The sequence below is a fragment of the Hibiscus syriacus genome, unplaced genomic scaffold, assembly GCF_006381635.1.
Source record: "Hibiscus syriacus cultivar Baekdansim isolate YM2019G1 unplaced genomic scaffold, ASM638163v2 tig00112226_pilon, whole genome shotgun sequence".
NCBI classification, from domain to species: Eukaryota; Viridiplantae; Streptophyta; class Magnoliopsida; order Malvales; family Malvaceae; genus Hibiscus; species Hibiscus syriacus.
The window spans coordinates 439,387-462,848 of NW_024063274.1; the positions used below are offsets into that span (position 1 = coordinate 439,387).

Below are 23,462 nucleotides of genomic sequence, written 5' to 3' on the forward strand. Positions count from 1 at the left end.
TTCTATAAATAAACGGCATAGCAGCTTTAATTCCTCTGTACAAAAAATAAAAATATAGACTTCATCATCTTCAGGAAAAAAAAAAATCGATGGCCAAGGTAAAGAGTGCTATAATGATGATGATGATCATGGCTATGGCCATGGCCATGGCCATGGTTGCATCTGCCGCTCCAGGAACTGCTACGTTCTATACTCCACCTTATGTCCGTAAGCATCCATCCATACCGAATGCCTGCAGTTTCTTTTTCTCCATCCTATTGAAAGTTGTCAAAGGATTCATAAAGTCGGGAATATTTTATCTGCTACTCCCGACTTTATAAATCCTTCGATGACTTTCGATAGAGATACAAAATTAACAATATGTGATAATTAACGGGAGTTTATTCGATCTTTGTTTCGTTGACAGCTTCTTCGTGCAATGGATTTCAAAACGACGGGGTTATGATCGCCGCAGCGAGTGACGCTATTTGGAACAACAGGGCGGCCTGCAATACAAATTACCGTGTAAGGTGTACCGGACCCACCAATGCCGGAGTGCCGCAGCCTTGCCGGGGTGACTCGGTTGTCGTGAAAGTTGTGGATTATTGTCCTCCTCCGGGGTGTCGAGGAACCATTGACCTTTCTCAAGAGGCATTTTCCGTAATTGCTGACCCTAACGCTGGCAAAATCAATATCGAGTATGAGCGGTAAGTTTGTAAAGAGAAAAAAAACCTATCATAAGTATGAAGAGAAAATCAAACTTCTGAAGTATGAAGAGAAAATAAAAAACAATGAAATAAAATGAAAATCAAACAAAAGAAATGTAGAATAAAAGAGAAGGAAAGAAACAACAGTGGAGAGGCAAAAAGGAAGGTAAGAAAATGAAATGAAAGTTGAAACTAAAACCTTAAATAATATATATATGATGACATTTTCGTAAGTATTTTAAACTTTATTTTATAATTATACCGGGTCGGGTCAAAATTTTTTTTTTACTCTAAATCAGACTCCGACACTATCTCCTACATAATTCGACTGGACTCGAACTCGATTTTTTTAAAAAAGAGACCTTGTAGGGTCGGGTCAGAACTCGTCAGACTCAGCTCAATTGCCCGTCCCTATGTGTAAGACAATATATGAAGATACTAATTTTTTACCCATATTGATTTATTATTATTATTATTATTATAATTATTATTATTATTATTATTATTATCATTATTATTATTATTATTATTATTAAATATATTAAATACATATAAATAATAATAAAAAATACAAGCCCAATCAACCGGCCCAATTACAAATGGCCCATCACAAACCCTAACAGATTAGGGTTTCTATCTTCCCAGCCGCCTCAGCTTGCTGCCGTTGGATCTGGCAAGATCCAACGGTCCATATGGTTCCAGCAGCAAACCCTAGGGTATAATACCCTAGGGCCACGCGGCCGCCGCATCTGCTCTCGCCGTCTCCACCGCTGCCACGTCCCAACCGAAGGCTCCAGAAGCTCCAACGCCAGCCGTCCACGCCATGGCTATGGGGTGAGTCACCACTGGGAGTCCGGTGACTCACTGAGCCCCGCTCTTCGGACCGGTCCGATGGCCACACCGGTGATGGCTATAAGCCATCACCCCATCTGCGAAAAAAAAGGAAGACAGAGAGAATACAGACCACAACAGAGACAGAGAGATAGAAAACAGAGAGCAAACGTCCCACAACCAGCAACAAACCAAAACAGAGACCAAAAGAAAGGAAAGAAGCTTACCGAGGAAGCCATCGGAACGCTTCAAACTTCACCAAAACCTTCGAAAAACCGAAGGTATTTCTTTAGATTTGCTCCGATCGGGGGCTATTTAGGAAAAAGTAACACCGGAACCGTCCTTAGGACGGTCAGATCTACCCATTAATGTAAAAATAAAATTTTCCGGCCACCGGATGCGGTGGCCGGCGGTGAGGGTCACGGCGGCAGACGGTTGCCGTCCGGTGACCGACTTCCCTCCGGTGAGAGAAGCTAGAGAGAAGAGAGAGCTTTGTTCATTCTCTCTCAGTTAGAGAGAGAATGAAATTTGAAAAATGAAATAGATGGCCCGAAGGGCCGGCTGTCTTGGGCATTAAATAGCCCTTCCCAAACGACGTCGTTTTGGGGAGGGCTATTAGTTTAATTAAAGAATAGTTAAATCATTTCCGCAGCCATCTATATTTGTAAACTTTACATTTTAGTCACTAAATCGAATTTATAATCCTTTTAATTTGATCTCTAAATTTTAATTTTATTTATTTTAGTCCTTTATATTAAAATAATATATTTAGGGTAAATAACAGATTTAGTCCCTTAAATTTAATAAATAATATTTTAATCCATAGTTTATATTTTTAATTTATTTTAATCTTATATTCGAATTTTAGATAAGTTTATTTTAGTCACTAAATTATTAAATAAGAAAATAGCATGTTTAATCCCCGTAATTTTGATTAATTATGAATTAGGTTTTTTAATTTTAATTTTACTATAATTTAGTCATTTATTTTAAACATTTTTAGTATTTTATTGCTTTTAAATATATAGCTCTAATGGTATTTTTATTTTACTTGTTTTATTTTTAAATATTTTTATTAGTATTTATAAATATAATAAATAAATATTTATTTTAAATAAATATCGAAGAAAAGGACAGTCTTAATACAACTGGATGTCCTATTCTGATATTTTAAAATTAAAAATTATAAAAATATTATTTATTTAAATTAATATTTATCAATATCAAAGAAAAGAGCTGTCTTAAGGCACCTAGAAGTCCTTTTCCGATATTTTTAAATATTTTTATATATTTTGAAATAATAGGATTATAAATTAAATATATTTTGAATTTTTAATTTTAATAGAGAGACAATTTATAATTAAAAAGTACCAATTTTGGGCGTTGTAGGGTGTTAATCATTCCCTAAACGTAACCGACCACGAATCCCTCTTATTATTAAAAAGAACGAATTTTTGGTTATAAACGCAGATCAGTTATTTTTTATTGGTGTTTTCTTAAAACTCTTTTAAAAAATAATTTTTAGGTATTCGACCTACCTAACCCAAAAGGTCGATGGCGACTCCCAAATTATTTTCAAAACCATTTATTCACATAAATTTTCCCGCCAAAAATAAATATTTCGTGCCCGGACAAAAACCGGTTACGACAGCTTGGCGACTCCGCTGGGGACCGGTCAAACTTTAAAATCAATTATAAATTGTCTCTATTAATTAAAAATTAAAGTTCATATTTAATTTTTAATTCTTTTTCAAAATTTTATATTTACTTTTATTTTCATAATATTTATATGTTTTATTTTATTTGCAAGTATTTTATTTCATTATTTATTTTCTGTCAAAGGTTTGAGCATTTCTCCTCACACAACAGTTGCATTGCATAACATAAAGCTCTATAATTGAGTTGTCCCTTTTAAGTGGGAGTGAAAGCGACGTCTTCGTGAGAATTTATTCTCCGTGTCAGACCTAGCAAGTAACTTTCGGGGTTCATATACTCTATGTTTTCGTGAGAATTTATTCTCCGTGTCAGGCATAGAGAATGTATCCCCTCGAATTGAACTCGATCCATTTTAGTCTGTGATGGACTAGGATTGAGGGTTAGCAACCCAAGGGGGAACTAACACAGGACAATTCGGGTACCTTTATTCTTAGATCTGAAACCCTGCATAAAAAAACCCTAGAAACTCTTCCGATCTGAAGTCATGCCGAAATTTTGTCCAAATAGGTGTACACACAGGAGAAATGAATTCTACTTTCCTGTTAATTTATTTATTTTCTTTACTGATTAAATTACATGTTTATTTAAATTATTTAAATTTAGAAAAGTATGTTTAAATAAAAATATTTATGTAAATGTTATTATTAAATTCCTTTATTATGTAAACTAATTTATTTTCTTTTTGTGTGTTCTTTATTTTTCTGTTTGCATAGCATCATACAGGATAAAAGGCATTGATCATTGTGTTAATTGTCTCATTGGAAAGCCTTCATCATGGATAAAAAAGGTTCAAATCAAGTAATTCTAAACTCAGAAGTAAGACAGTGGGCTGAGGATTTACAAAGACAAGAAGGAGACAGTCTGCAGGATGATTATGTATCTGACTTAGCCAGTTATGCTCCAGTTTCGCTAAAAAGAAATGATATGCAAGATTTGCGAAGTATTTGGAAAGTTGGATTCAAACAAAAAATTGCAGTTTTATCAGACTTACGGAGACATCCCATATTGCTATATGTTGAAGTTGATGATGAATTACTCAGAGCCCTAATCAATTCTGGAATCCAGGGTACAATTGCTTTACTCTCAATAAAGAGGACTTGGTCCCTACTATTGAAGAGTACACAACTTTGCTACATATCGAAGGGGCTTTGGAGAATCGAATCTATTCAAAGTCAATTAAAACTCAACCATTTCGAGTTAAATTAGCAAAGATTGCCGGGGTACGAGAAGAATGGGTGGCATCCCGTACAAAACAAAAAGGCGAAAGCGAAGGCATTGCTTGGACCAACATTAAAGAACTTATTCAGAGTCATCCAGATATTAAAGTACGATTTGATTTATTTGCTCTGGGTATGTATGGTATGGTCATCTTCCCAAAAGTATTGGGATATGTGTTGAAGCTGCAATGGTAGATTTGTTTGAACAGCTACCGAAAAAGATTAATCCTGTTTCTGCAATCCTAGCAGAGACCTTCAGATCGTTAAATGATTGTAGAAAGCTAGGAGGTGGACGATTCTCAGGGTGTACCCAGTTGTTATATGTTTGGATCCGTAGTCATTTCTGGAGGACAGAAAAGGTTTCATACCGACGTTTTAATACGGATTACTCACCATTAAAAGAATTTCTGGAGCAAGAATGGCCGAAAGAAATTAAGAAAGATATGTGGATTAATGCCTTTCGAAATCTGCAAAGCAATGACATTGTTTGGCGAACCCCATGGCAAATCCAAAGAGAATTCTGTTACAAATGTGGAGATTACAACTGGATAATGCTGCTCGGATTATGGGGAGGAATTGGATATGCACCACTTCTGGTCATAAGACAATATGAAGGTCGTTAATTTGTACCTGTCACTGCTGGATTACATTCGTCTGAGTTCGCATTCCACAACAAAAATTATAAAAGAAATATCATCGAAGCCGTTACAGCTTGGAAAACAACTTTTTGTATCCGAGCTAAAGCAGCAAAAGAAATGCTAACTCCTGATTATGAAGAATGAAGATCAGCCAGAAAAAATGAAAATATTCCTCTACCAGATCAAAATGAGGACATTTCTATGGAATATATCGCATTAAGGTGGTTCCATCAGAGATTGAAATCCTTAGAGCTGAGTTTGAAGCAGAAAGAGAAGGCTGGTCGAAAGAATTAGAGCAAATGAGACAAGATAAAGCTATGTTGGGTGTTGACATTGACTTTCATTCATCACAATGTGTAATGTTGAGAAAAGATAAAGAAAAAGTTGATGATGAATTCAGAGCATTGCAGAAAAATTATCAGGAGTTATATAAATCCCGGAAAGCATCAGGACCAAGCCAGGCAACAATACAAATGACCAGAGAATTGAACATCGAGAAAAGACGAGTTATAGATCTGAAAGGAAAGAATAGCCGTCTACTCAAAAGCCTTGAGAAAGGAAAGCAAAAAATGAAAGATTTTGAGGTTGACAGAAGAGAGCGAATTATAAAAAGCAAGGCTGAACACCGCGAGATCATGAATGAAATGCAAAGAGAAAGGGATCGAGCCAAAGATTTAGAAGAGATGAAGAATGACATCTTTGATAAATTTGAAGGTGAGAAAAATATCATGTTCAAGGGATTTGAATCTGAAATGAACCAGCTGATTGCTGAACTTGAAGTCAGAGGCCAAAAGATGGAAGAATACAATATTGAAAAAGAAAAATGGGAGATGGAAAGAAAAAACTTCAACACCAGACTTGAGGTAGAGCATGAAGTGGCTAGCAATTGGATGCAAAGATGCAGAAATAAGAATGTTCAAATCCAGAAGCTTAATCAAAGAACGCAAGAAGCACGAACAAAACTTGAAGAAGATCTGGATCAGTCTAGAAACAAAAACTCAGAGTTTAATGCTTACATTTTGCAACTTGAAGAATCGTTGTTTCAAGAAAAGGTTCGTCTAGGACCTAATGATCTCAAAGAAAGTAATGAAGAAAGTGCTTCACTGCGAAGACGCATTAGAGATCTTGAAAAATTCTGCACAATTGTCAAGTCAGAATCACTGAGTTAGAGCAAACTCTTGAAGGAACGAATGAACAATGGCAAAAGTCAACTGATTCTATGTTGAAAGAAGTGAAGAAAGAAGTAATATGGTGTTCGAGGCCATGGTACAAATGAGCGAAGTTGCTAGATATGTTGGGGAACTAGCTGTTGAAGCCAAAATAATTGAGCATCACGTTGATCCAGTTTCTAAGTGCGGAAAGAAGGTGTCATGGTTAATTAAAGAAATTATAGAGCTTAATAGGAAAGCTACGCCTTATCTTTAGTTATGAATTATTAAAAGAAACTTTTGTATGCCGATGAAAGTTGTTCTATGACAGTTAACTTTTTGGGATCAATACCTTTTTGCATACATACATTTTGCATACATTCATCATTCATTTCATAATTTTCTTTATGAATAATTTATTTTTTATTTTATTATTAAGATAAAATTCATTAATTAAAATTTGGAAAAAAATAATATTAAAAGATTTTTCAATCGCAGTTATTCTGGCCAAAAGAGAAATACAACATCACTACGGTACTAGACAAGCTACTAAGAGAATTATGGAGATAAAATACAGCGTATTGAGGAACATAATAAAGAACAAGCAGAAATGAGAATGAAGCTGGAGAAAATTGAAGCCAATATTGCAAATTCACAAGACAGTATGATGCAGAAAATAGAGGTCATGTTTAAAAGGCAGGCAATCATTGGAAAAATGCATGAAAATCTTGTATCTTTCGATCAAGAACCTATGTATCCTTTAGGTTTTCCACCAGAACCAATTTATCATTCTGGTACTACACCTATACAAATCAATGCTCGTACATCTGCATTACAAGAAGCCAAACCACATGAAAATCAACAAGTGGATCCTGCATCTTCAAGCAAAAATCCGCTTATATCAGATGTGAAAATAGGGGATCTTAATACTGAGCATTTAATTCCAGATTTGAATGAGCTGAATGAGAAACAAAAAGTAAATGAAGAATTGACCAGACAGATCAAGAGCTTAGAAGAACGAATGAAATCCGTGGAAATAACTGAATCATTCTATGGGTTTGATGCTAGTGAGTTGAGTTTGGTTCCAGACTTAATCCTCCCCATCAAGTTCAAAGCTCCTGAATTTGATAAATATGACGGTACTACATGCCCTTCATCCCACATTACTATGTTTTGTCGCAGAATGACAGGATATGTGAAGGACGAGAAATTGTTAATTCACTGCTTTCAGGATAATTTGACAGGACCGGCTTTAAAATGGTATACTCAATTAACCAAAGCCAACATTAGATCCTGGAAAGATTTGGCTAAAGCATTTTTAGAGCAGTACCGCCACGTAACAGACATGGTCCCTGATAGATGGACTCTCCAAAATTTGGAGAAAAAGAATAATGAAACATTTAGATAGTATGCCCAGAGATGGCGTGACACGGCAACCCAAGTTCAACCACCTTTATCAGAAAAAGAGGCCACAGTAATATTTGTCCATACATTGAAGGCTCCTTATTTAAATCATTTAATGGGGAATGCAACCAGAAATTTTGCAGATTTGGTTATTTCTGGAGAACTCATCGAAAATGTCTTGAAAAGTGGCAAAATTGAATCAAATGAGGGGTCTAGTTCCAAAAGACCTATGTACCGGAAAAAAGAGAATGAAGTCAACAATGCAAATTCTTACAACAATGATTCATCGAAAAGTGTTACAATAACCCAACCAAGGGTTAAGAAAGAGGAAACAAACACTAATCGAGCAGATTCCAGAGGATCTCGAAAGGAAAATGAAAGGTTGTCTTTTACACCTCTACCAGTACCATATGTTGAGATCTATGATTCACTGTTAAAAGCAGATGTCATACGGCCCTATCCTTTGGTTCCCATGCAACCACCATTCCCTCCTTGGTATGATACAAAGGCACACTGTGTTTACCATGAAGGAATCACGGGTCATTCTATTGAAAACTGTTTGGCATTCAAAAGGGTGGTTCAAAATTTGATCAACACTGGAAAGTTAGAATTCAATACACCATCTGCATCAAATCATCCATTGCCAAATCATGGAGATAAAAACGTGAATGCAATTCAGGAAGAGAACAGAAAGAAAGTAAAAACTGATATTTCTGAAATTAAATCTCCTTTTGTTTGGGTATTCCAACAACTCTCTTTAGCCGATATAATTCCACAACAATTCAGGCCAAAGCAGAATGAAGGCAAGAATTATTGTGAATATCATCAGGAGAAAGGGCATAAAATTCAACTATGTCCTGAGTTTAGGGATTTGGTGCAAAAATTGATGAACAACAGAGAAATAGAATTCTTTGAAGAAGAACCATGAAAAAAAGAAGATGATGTTTGCTCATCAGAGGATTCTAAACCTAATCAAAGAATAAATGATCATGTGATCATTAATGTGAAATCATCTACGGCGATTCCTGCACCAATAAAGCCGAAGGTAGTCATTACCACTCCTCTACCATTTCCATACAAAGATACCCGCAGGGTACCTTGGAATTATACTACCAATGTTTCAATGGTAGGAGGATATGTTTCTCTAGAAAAAACAGAAGAGAAAAACAGAGTTTAGGTACAACATCGAAGTCTGAAGCAGTGAGCGAAGTCGGTTTCTTTACAAGAAGTGGGAGATGTTACTCTCCCGAAACATCCAATGCTTCAGAACAAGTGAAAGCAAAAGGAAAAGCCATGTCAATACCTCAGAAAGTATTTGATGATGAATCCCCTCCAGCATTCAATGAGCCTATGACAGAAAAACAAGCTCAAGAATTTTTGAAATTCTTGAAACTTAGTGAGTATAGTGTGGTTGAACAACTACACAAACAACAAGCGAGAATTTCTATTCTTGATCTATTGATGAATTCAGAATCACATAGAAATGCTTTGATGAAAATTCTCAATCAAACATTCATCCCTGAAGATATATCCCTCAATAAACTTGACAGAATTGTGGGACATATAGCCGCTGACAATTACATAACATTCACAGATGATGAAATACCGGAAGGCGGAATGGGGTCAGTAAAAGCTTTGACCATCACGCCACATTGTCATGGTCATGTGTTTCCAGGAGTATTGATTGACAATGGATCCGCTCTCAACTTGATGCCTCTAGTCACACTTCAAAGAATGCATGTGGATCAATCACACATGAAGAGTTATCAGAATGTAGTGCGAGCATTTGATGGTACTCAAAAAGAAGTACTTGGGAAAATGGAAATACCGTTGTTAATTGGACCAGTCGTGTACAGTATTGACTTTGTGGTAATGGACATCCACCCTACATATAATTGTCTATTAGGGAGGCCATGGATTCATTCAGCAGGAGCCGTTCTTTCTTCATTACATCAGAAATTGAAATTTGTTGTTGATGGACAACTAATATGCGTAGGAGCTGAAGAAGAAATCATTGCGTCGGTAACAAGTGATGTTCCATATATCGAAACCAATGATGATGCTCTTGAATGCTCTTTCCGAGCTCTTGAATTTGTAAATGCAACCTTATTGCAGAAGGAAGCAAAATTCATATCCCAGATTGTCTGATTGCACAAAGATGACGGTACAACAAACTTTAGGCATCGGAGCTAAAGCTGGGAAAGGTTTAGGAAAGAATCTTCAAGGGATTTCAGTTCCTGTCTGTATAAAGATGAAGAAAGATCATTTTGGGCTTGGGTTTAAGCCCAATTTTCAGCAAAAGAACAAAGAGATGAAAAGAAGATGTGAAGACAGAAAGGCAAAATTGAAAGGGGGAGAAATCCTTTGGAAACACATGTCATTCCCACAGTTGAAGACCATATTCAGATCAGGGGGAACAATTAATGTAGAACAGCAGCTTGTTGAAGCCTTTAAAGAAGAAAAGTTGACAAAAGATCAAAACATAGTTGAAGAAGCTATGAATGGATTATTTATCAACATGATCATGAATAACAACAAGACTGGCAAATACTTGGATAGGATTCGCCCATGTTTTCCTGGAGAAACACTCAACAATTGGACCACTGAAGATCTTCCTATAGTTTTTAATATTAACGCAGAGTAATATTCAAAACTAATCTTTATGTTTAGCTCAAAAATATGAAAACTTTTTGTTATCTTGTAAAAGAAATTATGTTAAATATAAGGAACTTTCTTTAAAATTTTCAGATGGCAATCATTCTTTACATTTTCTTACTTTTTTACATTTATTTATTTCATAAATTTACTATATTCTTTCGGAAATATGTCCGACTTAAACTTGCAGGTGTCACCATGTTAATAGCATGTTTATTCCTAAATTTAATCAAGAGATAAATTTAGAGCAACCTATATGTCTGGAAGAAATCAATGGGTGTGAGGATGAACCGGAATGTGATGGTCCTACTGAACTATTAAGATTGGTAGAAAAAGAAGACAAACAAATTCTACCTCACAAAGAAGAGATTGAGACTGTGAATTTGGGAACAGATGAAGAAATAAAAGAGGTGAAAATTGGTACTACTCTGACAGTCCAGATAAAACAAGAATTGACAAATCTCCTTCAAGAGTTCAAAGATATCTTTGCCTGGTTTTATCAAGATATGCCTGGTTTAAGCACAGATATAGTGATACACAAGCTTCCAATCAATCCAGAATATAAACCGGTCCAACAAAAGCTCAGACGAATGAGGCCAGAAATGTTGTTGCAGATCAAAGAGGAAGTGATGAAACAGATCAATGCAGGTTTCCTACAGGCATCTAAATACCCAGAATGGATAGCCAACATTGTTCCCGTACCAAAGAAAAATGGAAAAGTTCGAATGTGTGTGGATTACAGAGATCTCAACAAAGCTAGTCCAAAAGATAGCTTTCCATTACCCCACATAGACACATTGGTGGACAATACTGCAGGACATGCATGGTTTTCATTCATGGATGGTTTTTCAGGATATAATCAGATAAAAATGAATCCTGAAGACATGGAAAAAACAACATTTATAACCATGTGGGGCACATTCTGTTATAAAGTGATGCCATTTGGATTGAAAAATGCAGGGGCAACGTATCAAAGAGCCACGGTAACTTTGTTTCATGACATGATGCACAAAGAGATTGAAGTATACGTGGATGACATGATTGCCAAATCCCGAACTGAAGAAGAACATATTCAAAATCTGAGAAAGCTTTTCCAAAGATTGAGGAAATATCAATTAAAGCTCAACCTCGCTAAATGCACTTTCGAGGTAACTTCTGGAAAACTTTTGGGATTTGTGGTCAGCAAAAAAGGAATCGAGATTGATCCAGATAAAGTAAAAGCAATTCAAGATCTTCCACCACCCAATACAAAAAAAGAAGTTCGAGGCTTTTTGGAAGATTAATTATATATCTCGGTTCATTTCTCAATTAACTGACAAATGTGATCCAGTGTTCAAATTACTTCGAAAGAACAATCCTGAAGTCTGGAATGAAGAATGTCAAGAAACTTTGGATATTATTAAGAAATATTTATCCAATGCCCCAATTTTAGTATCACCAATGCCTGATAGACCATTAATTCTCTACTTGACGGTCTTCGAAAATTCGATGGGATGTGTACTAGGACAGCATGATGAATATGGAAGAAAAGAAAAAGCTATTTATTATCTGAGCGAGAAATTTACCGATTGTGAAATTCGATATCCACCAATACAAAAATTATGTTGTGCCTTGGTGTGGGCTACTCGAAGACTCAGACAATATATGTTATACCATACTACTTGGCTGATATCAAAACTTGATCCTTTGAAATTCTAATGGAATCACCAGCTTTGACAGGCAGAATGGCTAGATGGCAGATGTTATTATCTGAGTTTGATATTGTATATGTCAACCAAAAGCAATAAAAGGAAGTGTAATAGCTGATTTTCTGGCCAGTCGTGTATCAAATGATTATCAGCCTTTGAGTTTCAATTTTCCCGATGAAGATTTGTTGTGCATATCCATGAATGAAGAAGTCAGAACAAATGATACATCTGCATTTTGGAAGCTTTACTTTGACGGAGCATCCAATGCTTTGGGACGAGGAATCGGGGCAGTGTTAATTTCTCCAGAAAATGTTTATTATCCCTTTACAAGTAGACTGGAGTTCTTTGCACCAATAACATGGCGGAATACGAAGCTTGTCATGGGATTGAAAGCAGCTATAGAAAGAAAAATCAAATGTCTCAAAATATATGGATTCATCGTTAGTGGTGTATCAATTGCGAGGAGAATGGGAAACAAAAGATCCCAATTGTTGGAATATCGAAATTTTACCCTCAAATTAGTGAAAGAATTTGAGAGAGTTACCTTCAATTATCTCTCTCGAGAAGAAAATCAAATGGCAGATGCTTTGGCTACATTAGCTGCTATGTTTCAGGCAACTAAGAAAATTGATATGATGCCAATCAAAATGCAAGTATATGAAATTCCTGCACATTGTTATAGTGTAGAAGAAGAAATAGATGGTAAACCATGGTATCATGATATTCTGCAATATATCAAAAATCAAAGTTATCCACCAAATGCATCAGAAATTGATAAAAGAACCTTGAGAAGAATGGCTGCTGGATATTTTCTTGATGGCGAGATTATGTATAGAAGAAGCAATGATCAAATGCTATTGAGATGTTTAAATACCAGCGAAGCTCGAAATGTCATTGAAGAAGTACACAGTGGAATATGTGGAACACATGCAAATGGTCTTTCCATGGCAAGAAAAATAATGAGATATGGATACTATTGGGCTACCATGCACACAGATTGCATTGATTATGCAAGGAAATGTCATAAATGCCAGATATATGCATACAAGATTCATGTACCCCCATCTTCTTTACATGTAATGACAGCACCCTGGCCATTTTCTATGTGGGGAATAGATGTCATTGGTGCAATCACACTAAAAGCATCGAATGGACATTGTTTCATTCTTGTGGTAATTGATTATTTTACCAAATGGGTTGAAGCTGCTTCATATGCCAATATTAAGAAGTCCACAGTCTGTAAATTCATAAAGAAAGAGATAGTTTGCCGGTATGGCCTACCAGAAAGGATCATTACAGATAATGCTCTGAACTTGAACAACAAAATGATGACCGAACTTTGTGCACAGTTTAAGATCAAACATGCAAACTCAGTGGCATATCGTCCAAAGATGAATGGGGCAGTTGAAGCAGCAAATAAGAACATCAAGAGAATCATTACAAAGACCACTGAAACTTATAAAGATTGGCACGAGAAGTTACCTTTTGCTCTATACGCATACCGAACTACTGTTCGAACATCTACTGGGGCAACACCGTTTTCTTTAGTCTACGGGATGGAAGCAGTCTTACCAATTGAAGTTGAGATTCCATCGCTTCGAATATTGAGAGAAATAAAATTGGATGAATCTGAATGGATCCAAGCTAGATTTGATCAATTGAACCTTATTGAGGAGAAAAGATTGAAAGCTATTTGCCATGGACAGATGTATCAGAAACGGATGATGAAGTCTCATGACAAAAAAGTACATCCTAGAGAATTCCAAGAGGGTGATCTAGTACTAAAAAAGATCTTGCCTATACATAAAGATTTCCGTGGGAAATGGATGCCTAATTGGGAAGGGCCATACGTTGTAAAAAATGCTTTTTCCGGAGGAGCATTGATCTTGACAGAAATGGGTGGAAAAATTCTGAGAAATCCAATAAACTCGGATTCTGTCAAGAAATATTATGCTTGAAAAAAAAAGAGAAAAAGAAAAAAAATAGAAAAAGAAAAAAAAAGAGAAAAAAGAAAAAAGGAAAAAGAAAAAGGGGGGTCAAGGTGAAAACTCGCAAAGAGCATCTTGTAACCAAAGGAAGGATTTGAGTTGAAAACCTGAAAAGGTGGCTCAAATGCAGGTTGATATTAGGCATCTGGCAATTGAATCCTCTTAAGATTTTGACAGTTTGGGAGAAACTTCACATCTACAAGCATCTTGACAACGTTTGAGATCTTCCAGACAAAAGCTTACATCATTTCTCTAAATTGTGTCAATTTGATTAATTTAGAAATACTTATGCTAATAATTTGTTGAGACATTTGAATTTTTATCAATCTTATGCTTGCTATAACTTTGAATACAATTCTATTTATTTCAAGTTCAATTTATTTGAGATTCAATTTATTTTCGAAAATTCAATTTATTCTTTTATTGAATTAACATAATTTTGAAATGAGTTAAAGATTTCTGAATATCACTTTATGTTAATACCTTTTAAAAGCATAGATAAAAGTAAGCAATCATCACCATCTTAAAGCCATGAACAACAAGATTGTTACACGGGATGCTACCGACAACAAGGTCGAATCCGCCAAATCTACTCATCAATTGTTACAACCGATCACCATTCAGTTCTTGCACATCTGTTTTCAAAGATATACTAAGACAGTCGAAGGCGACCTCTGCATTACTGATTCCAGCAAAAAGAAACAAGACATTGATATCACTGGGAAACATGTCTCTATACAGATCCTTGTGTATGGTTTTTAAGGAAACATAGAAGCATTTCCACCTCATCAGGTTCAAGTGGAGCAACTTTATTCCTTCCCACCCATATTAGATTCCATTTTCAGCACTCATTAAGAACATACTTCTGGACACTCGAAGGTGGCTCATTGTCATAAGCTTCAAGAACCTTACAGATCCTTTCTGTCAATTTGGCACTTCCTGTACATGTTTATAAACAGTTCAACTTTGTTTTTGGATTCCAAGAAGGCCATCATTTCTTTGTCAATGAAAAAGCATCAGCACATGGAGGAAACATAATAAGAGAAAATCTGTTCTTAATTGACAGAATTATGAATATAACCCTTGTCAGTGTAGTAGCATGAAAATGTTTCGAATCTACAAAATATGGCTTTACATCTAATAAGTACTGTGATATCCCAGTCCAAACCTTAACTGGAATAAATGCAATGTGCTCATAGCATCTTCTGGAAGTGTTCTTTGAATTATCTGATCTGGTTTGGCAGAACCAATCATTGAATTTGGAAGATGAATTTGCTAATAGCATCTTCTGGAAGTGTTCTTTGAGTTATCTGATCTGGTTTGGCAGAACCAATCATTGAATTTGGAAGATGAATGTGCTCATAGCTCTTCTGGAAGTGTTCTTTGAGTTATCTGATCTGGTTTGGCAGAACCAATCATTGAATTGGAAGATGAATGTGCTCATAGCATCTGGAAGTGTTCTTTGAGTTATCTGATCTGGTTTGGCAGAACCAATCATTGAATTTGGAAGATGAATTTGCTAATAGCATCTTCTGGAAGTGTTCTTTGAGTTATCTGATCTGGTTTGGCAGAACCAATCATTGAATTTAGAAGATGAATTTGCTAATAGCATCTTCTGGAAGTGTTCTTTGAGTTATCTGATCTGGTTTGGCAGAACCAATCATTGAATTTGGAAGATGAATGTTCATAGCATCTTCTGGAAGTGTTCTTTGAATTATCTGATCTGGTTGGCAGAACCAATCATGAATTTGGAAGATGAATGTGCTCATAGCATCTTCTGGAAGTGTTCTTTGAGTTATCTGATCTGGTTTGGCAAAACCAATCATTGAATTTGGAAGATGAATTTGTTAATAGCATCTTCTGGAAGTGTTCTTTGAGTTATCTGATCTGGTTTGGCAGAACCAATCATTGAATTTGGAAGATGAATGTGCTCATAGCATCTTCTGGAAGTGTTCTTTGAGTTATCTGATCTGGTTTGGCAGAACCAATCATTGAATTTGGAAGATGAATGTGCTCATAGCATCTTCTGGAAGTGTTCTTTGAGTTATCTGATCTGGTTTGGCAAAACCAATCATTGAATTTGGAAGATGAATTTGCTAATAGCATCTTCTGGAAGTGTTCTTTGAGTTATCTGATCTGGTTTGGCAGAACCAATCATTGAATTTGGAAGATGAATGTGCTCATAGCATCTTCTGGAAGTGTTCTTTGAGTTATTTAATCTGGTTTGGTAGGAACTACAGAACCAATCATTGGAATTAAAAGATGAACTGCATGATCGTCTTCATTAAGAAGCTTCTTTTCAAGCTTCTTTTGCTTATTGTGCAGCATCATTGAGTGCAGCATCTTTCATTTGCACATATAAAATCTATCAATTTTGCAATTGATGAATCTGGACCACATTTCTCCAGGGCTATTGAAGTTTCAGCCTCTGAGAATCCCATTTTTGTCAAGTATAACAGTTTATTCTCCTCATCAGAATCAGAATTCAGATTTCTCGATATTAAAAGAACTATCGATATCTGTGAAATCATCTGAAAAGGTCACTTCATAATCGATGATTGTTATCAGAATCAACATGTTGCCTGAATGCAAGCTTTTCAAGAGCCTATACTATTGAGTTTTATTCTCAAGAGGTTTTGTGACATTATATCTACATCTACATTTGTCAAAGATGATAGATTCTCTGATTTGAAGAAGAAATATCTATTGGGTTTTTATAATTGAAGAAATACTCAATTCACCAATCTGAAATCAAATAACTTAACATTCATGCATCATATTTAGGTGTTTGCAAAAATAGGTGCATTTTCATTCATTTTCATCTATGTTGAATTTTTAACAGGAATTTCAAAGATTTTAGCAAAGATTCAAATCTATCATTTGATGGATTGACATTTCCAGAGAAAGTTCATAATGAGAAGAACTCATCTGAAGAAGGAAGAAGAAGTTCATAATGAGAAGAATTTGTTCAACCTTTTGCCTGAATTCATCACTTGATGGATCAGCTTTTCCAGAGAAAGTTCATAATGAGAAGAACTCATCTGAAGAAGGAAGAAGAAGTTCATAATGAGAAGAACTTGTTCAACCTTTTACCTGAATTCATCAATTGATAGATCAGCCTTTCCAGAGAAAGTTCATAATGAGAAGAACTCATCTGAAAAAGGAAGAAGAAGTTCATAATGAGAAGAACTTGTTCAACCTTTTACCTGAATTCATCAATTGATGGATCAGCCTTTCTAGAGAAAGTTCATAATGAGAAGAACTCATCTGAAGAAGGAAGAAGAAGTTCATAATGAGAAGAACTTGTTCAACTTTTTACCTGAATTCATCAATTGATGGATCAACCTTTTGCTCAAATCTATCACTTGATAGATTAGCTTTTCCAGTTCAAGTTCATAATAAGAACTCATCTGAAGAAGGATGAAGAAGTTCATAATGAGAAGAACTCATCAAGAGCTTATTCAACCTTTTGAATGACTCTATCACAAAAAGAAAGAGGTCAACATCATCCCCAGCGGAAAGTTCATAATGAGAAGAACTCATTTGAAAGAAAGAGAAGAAGTTATTCAACATCTCCATGCATAATCAAGTGAAGCCAAATGGATAAAAAATTTTATTATCTTTTCATCTTTGCCCTATTCCTGTTAACACAAGAATGAGCAAAGAGGGGCAGCTGAAGATACTAATTTTTTACCCATATTGATTTATTATTATTATTATTATTATTATTATTATTATTATTATTATTATCATTATTATTATTATTATTATTATTATTAAATATATTAAATACATATATAAATAATAATAAAAAATATACAAGCCCAATCAACCGGCCCAATTACAAATGGCCCATCACAAACCCTAACAGATTAGGGTTTCCATCTTCCCAGCCGCCTCAGCTTGTTGCCGTTGGATCTGGCAAGATCCAACGGTCCAGATGGTTCCAGCAGCAAACCCTAGGGTATAATACCCTAGGGCCACGCGGCCGTCGCATCTGCTCTCGCTATCTCCACCGCTGCCACGTCCCAACCGAAGGCTCCAGAAGCTCCAACGCCAGCCGTCCACGCCATGGCTATGAGGTGAGTCACCACTGGGAGTCCGGTGACTCACTGAGCCCCGCTCTTCGGACCGGTCCGATGGCCACACCGGTGATGGCTATAAAGCCATCACCCCATCTGCGAAAAAAAAAGGAAGACAGAGAGAAATACAGACCACAACAGAGACAGAGAGATAGAAAACAGAGAGCAAATGTCCCACAACCAGCAACAAACCAAAACAGAGACAAAAAGAAAGGAAAGAAGCTTACCGAGGAAGCCACCGGAACGCTTCAAACTTCACCAAAACCTTCGAAAAACCGAAGGTATTTCTTTAGATTTGCTCCGATCGGGGGCTATTTAGGAAAAAGTAACACCGAAACCGTCTTTAGGACGGTCAGATCTACCCATTAATGTAAAAATAAAATTTTCCGGCCACCGGATACGGTGGCCGGCGGTGAGGGTCACGGCGGCAGACGGTTGCCGTCCGGTGACCGGCTTCCCTCCGGTGAGAGAAGCTAGAGAGAAGAGAGAGCTTTGTTCATTCTCTCTCAGTTAGAGAGAGAATGAAATTTGAAAAATGAAATAGATGACCCGAAGGGCCGGCTGTCTTGGGCATTAAATAGCCCTTCCCAAACGACGTCGTTTTGGGGAGGGCTATTCGTGTAATTAAAGAATAGTTAAATCATTTCCGCAGCCATCTATATTTGTAAACTTTACATTTTAGTCACTAAATCGAATTTATAATCCTTTTAATTTGATCTCTAAATTTTAATTTTATTTATTTTAGTCCTTTATATTAAAATAATATATTTAGGGTAAATAACAGATTTTGTCCCTTAAATTTAATAAATAATATTTTAATCCCTAGTTTATATTTTTAATTTATTTTAATCTTATATTCGAATTTTAGATAAGTTTATTTTAGTCACTAAATTATTAAATAAGAAAATAGCATGTTTAATCCCCGTAATTTTGATTAATTATGAATTAGGTTTTTTAATTTTAATTTTACTATAATTTAGTCATTTATTTTAAATATTTTTAGTATTTTATTGCTTTTAAATATATAGCTCTAATGGTATTTTTATTTTACTTGTTTATATTTTTAAATATTTTTATTATGTAGTCATTTATAAATATATAATAAATAAATATTTATTTTAAATAAATATCGAAGAAAATGACAGTCTTAATACAACTGGATGTCCTATTCTGATATTTTAAAATTAAAAATTATAAAAAATATTATTTAATTTAAATTAATATTTATCAATATCAAAGAAAAGAGCTGTCTTAAGGCACCTAGAAGTCATTTTCCGATATTTTTAAATATTTTTTATATAATTTTGAAATAATAGGATTATAAATTAAATATATTTTGAATTTTTAATATTTTTAATAAGAGAGACAATTCATAATTAAAAAGTACCAATTTTGGGCGTTGTAGGGGTGTTAATCCTTCCCTAAACGTAACCGACCACGAATCCCTCTTTATTATTAAAAAGAACGAATTTTTGGTTATAAACGCAGATCAGTTTAGTTTTTTATTGGTGTTTTCTTAAAACTCTTTTAAAAAATAATTTTTAGGTATTCGACCTACCTAACCCAAAAGGCCGATGGCGACTCCCAAATTATTTTCAAAACCATTTATTCACATAAATTTTCCCGCCAAAAATAAATATTTCGTGCCCGGACAAAAACCGGTTACGACAATATATATTCAAAGACAACTCTTAACCATTTGACATTGAACACTCACACCCCCTTGCATTCCTGGCGCTTGTACCTGAGACCTCAAGAAATACCAACAATTCTTTTACTGCTACGGTTGCTTGGTTCATGCATAATGATACTCTATAGATGAGAAAATTAATATTTTTATATTCCTTTTATTTGCAGGGTTTAATAGGCACTAAAAAACTGGAAGTGCAAGAGACAACCTACAATCCGGTGATAATGATATCTAAATAAGCAGTCGTTAACTAATGTCAGTAACTTGTATGCTGAAATGTTGCTTAAAATCTAAATAAGAATCCAGGATGAATATTCTTCTATGCTAAACCAGACCTTATTTTGTTACAATTTACGAGTATAATTATAATAGTAAGTATATTATATATTTAGATTTAACAGAAGTCAGTTATAATATTCTTAATCAGATTTCAATTTTTAAATTAGATAAGTAAAAGGGCTAAATTGATCATAGAATTTAAAGTAATAAGATTAAATTTTAGAAGTCTTTGACTATTCTAGTTGTTCAAATATTGATCTAATTAAAAAGGATAAAAAATTAAAATCAATAAATAATTTTTACTACATTATTTAAAAAAATCTCAATGAATGGTCACGATAGAAGCTTGAAAATTATTTGAGTGTAAGTTTGAAGGTTAACTTTAAAAACGATCGATTTTTTGCTAGTTAAAATTTCTGGATATATATATATATATATATATTGTATTAGTTACCGTCACCATAAATATCTCTTAACGACGATTGAGAAAGATAACCAAACTCTATATGATCTCTAATATTAACTTTCCCTCCTTTTTATGAATCAATTTCTTTTACGTAGAAACACTGACCAACTATTATTATAACATCATCCGTGACTCTTAATTTAAATTAAAAAAAGATGAAATGTTAACGGTTGATTTAAAAAAATCAATTAAATTAAAATCATTTAAAGAAAAAAATTTAAATTTGTTTGGAATTTAAATTATTCTTAAAAATTAATTAAATCAAAAACTATTTTATAAATATTTATTATATTAAAAATATTATAATTCAAAATTCAACAATGTTGAAGTCTTAGGCTTAGTTTGTTTTCACTGTGCAACCTCTTCAAACCTCTTATGTCTGCGTCGCGCAGACTTTAAGCTTCGCAGATTGTTTGTTTTTTTAGAAGACAGAAGCTCTTCTAACATCTGCTCGAGCTCTTCTTGGTGCAGACATGGTTTTATGTCTTCAAAGGTCTTCAAACCTCTTCAAGAACAATTATAAAATATAGTTATTTATTAAAATAATTTTAAATAATTTAATAAGGTTATTTATTTTAAAATAATTTATTTTAAAATAATTTATTATAAAATAATTTATTTTAAAATAATTTATTATAAAATAATTTATTTTAAAATAATTTATTATAAAATAATTTATTTTAAAATAAATTAGTATAAAATATGGATTTATTTATTTTAAAATAATTTATTTAAAATAATTTACTAGTATGGATTGATTTATTTTAAAATATGGATTGATTTATTTTAAATAATATATTAGTATGGATTGATTTATTTTAAAATATGGATTGATTTATTTTAAATAATTTATTAGTATGGATTGATTTATTTTAAAATATGGATTGATTTATTATTGTAGTTGTATGGTTTGATTTATTTTAAATAATTTATTAGTATGGATTGATTTATTTTAAAATATGGATTGATTTATTTTTAAATAATTTATTAGTATGGATTGATTTATTTTAAAATATTGATTGATTTATTTTAAATAATTTATTAGTATGAATTGATTTATTTTAAAATATGGATTGATTTATTTTAAATAATTTATTAGTATGGATTGATTTATTTTAAATAATTTATTAGTATAGATTGATTTATTTTAAAATATGGATTGATTTATTATTGGAGTTGTATGGATTGATTTATTTTAAATAATTTATTAGTATGAATTGATTTATTTTAAATAATTTATTAGTATGAATTGATTTATTTTAAAATATGGATTGATTTATTTTAAATAATTTATTAGTATGGATTGATTTATTTTAAAATATGGATTGATTTATTTTAAATAATTTATTAGTATGGATTGATTTATTTTAAAATATAGATTGATTTATTATTGTAGTTGTATGAATTGATTTATTTTAAATAATTTATTATGGATTGATTTATTTTAAAATATGGATTAATTTATTTTAAATAATTTATTATTGTAGTTGTATGGATTATTTAAATTTCAGTATTGTAAAACTAAAATTATTTAAATTTCAGTATTACAAAACTCTTTTAAGTTTAAAAAATCAGTTTATTTATATTTCAGTTCATTTTAACAGTCTGCAGACATTAAAAAACAAACAGTCTTCTTCTTGCAGACTGCAGACTTTTGTTCTACCTCTTCTGCTGCATATGTGGTCCGTAGACTGCAGACCTTTTACCTCTGCAAAAACAAATACCACCTTAGAATCTGCCTATAAATAGTGCTAAGACAGAGAAGACTTTGACGAGTGATGTGGCATGCCAGAAGTAAGCCGGTCCAACGGGGCAACATTTTTTCAAAATTTATTATCTATGTTAGAGTCAAACTATAATAAATATAAAATTAATCACGATCAAATCATGTCAAACCATTAAGAATAAAAATATTATAATTGCAAAAGCGTACCTTAATTAATTGATAGGTTGAAATCTGAGTCTTTCTTTGGTTGTGATATTCTAAAAAGATATGTTTGCTCTTGCCGTAAAATCTCTCTGACGGGATAAGAGTAATATAAATTAACCTATTTCTTGAGGACCACTACCTCTTTATATAGATTGAATATTAGGTCAATCTTTTAAGTATTTATAATTTTGACACTCATCAAATTATAAATACAACTTGTGGTATCTACACTTTGATTCCATAATACTTTAAGACATATAACACATGTAACATAATTGGTCACTTAATTTTGTGTCATACTTTATGATAACTTTGTACATTATGTATATGTGCCTACAAATATGAATTTTACTCTAACAATCTCCCACTAGGGCAACATATGTTTCCTGACAAATGTACAACCTTAAGAGCTCAAAATTTGCTATAATATAATAAGCATTTTATAACAATCTCGTTCATCAACTATATCCATATAGGATCAAAGCGTTCTTTGTCATATTAATCATGACTAGACCCATAAATGGTCACGTATACAAACACAATCAAATGACATAGATCAATCATGGAGTGTAGTATGGAAATTACATGCAATGTGAACCACACATGTCTATTTCTAACTAGTCCTCTTTAAACATTAGTGAGATCAAATTTTACCAAAATCAGAGTTCGGTTAAACCAAAATAAACTTTATTTTTTGCAAAAAATAATTTTAAAATAAATATCCTTAAACCGAAGTAACTAAAATTGTGTTTATAATAAACGAGAATTAAATACAAACTCCCACTAAAACCAAATATCCTTGAATGATATTACACACACATGAGAAGTGTGCTCATGAAAGACCTTGGGTGACAATTCCTTAGTAAACGTGCAATTATGAGTTTGTATCAATATGCTCTACAAACACATAACCACTTTGAATTTTCTTTAACAACTAGAAACATAATGTCTAAATGCTTAGACTTTAAGGTGTTTATTTATATATATGAAATAAATGATTACAACTTAATTGTCACAAAATAACTCAAGTGGTCTTTCTTATCA

At 33.4% G+C, this 23,462-nt stretch overlaps 1 protein-coding gene across 1 annotated transcript; it reads left to right on the forward strand.

Moving 5' to 3' along the window:
• Positions 1–20: 20 nt before the first annotated feature.
• Positions 21–20,089, forward strand: LOC120176051 (EG45-like domain containing protein). The gene is made up of 3 exons (XM_039182562.1): positions 21–207; positions 407–686; positions 19,911–20,089. The coding sequence occupies exons 1-3, from the start codon at positions 90–92 to the stop codon at positions 19,915–19,917; spliced, it is 405 nt and encodes a 134-aa protein (XP_039038493.1). The 5' UTR covers positions 21–89; the 3' UTR covers positions 19,918–20,089.
• The last annotated feature ends 3,373 nt before the right edge of the window (positions 20,090–23,462 follow it).

Bases quoted from the DNA above. Each gene is read 5' to 3' on its own strand.
- LOC120176051 (XM_039182562.1), top strand. From the start codon at position 90: ATGGCCAAGGTAAAGAGTGCTATAATGATGATGATGATCATGGCTATG. The intron at 208-406 runs GTAAGCATCCAT...TTTCGTTGACAG, and splicing joins CTATACTCCACCTTATGTCC to CTTCTTCGTGCAATGGATTT.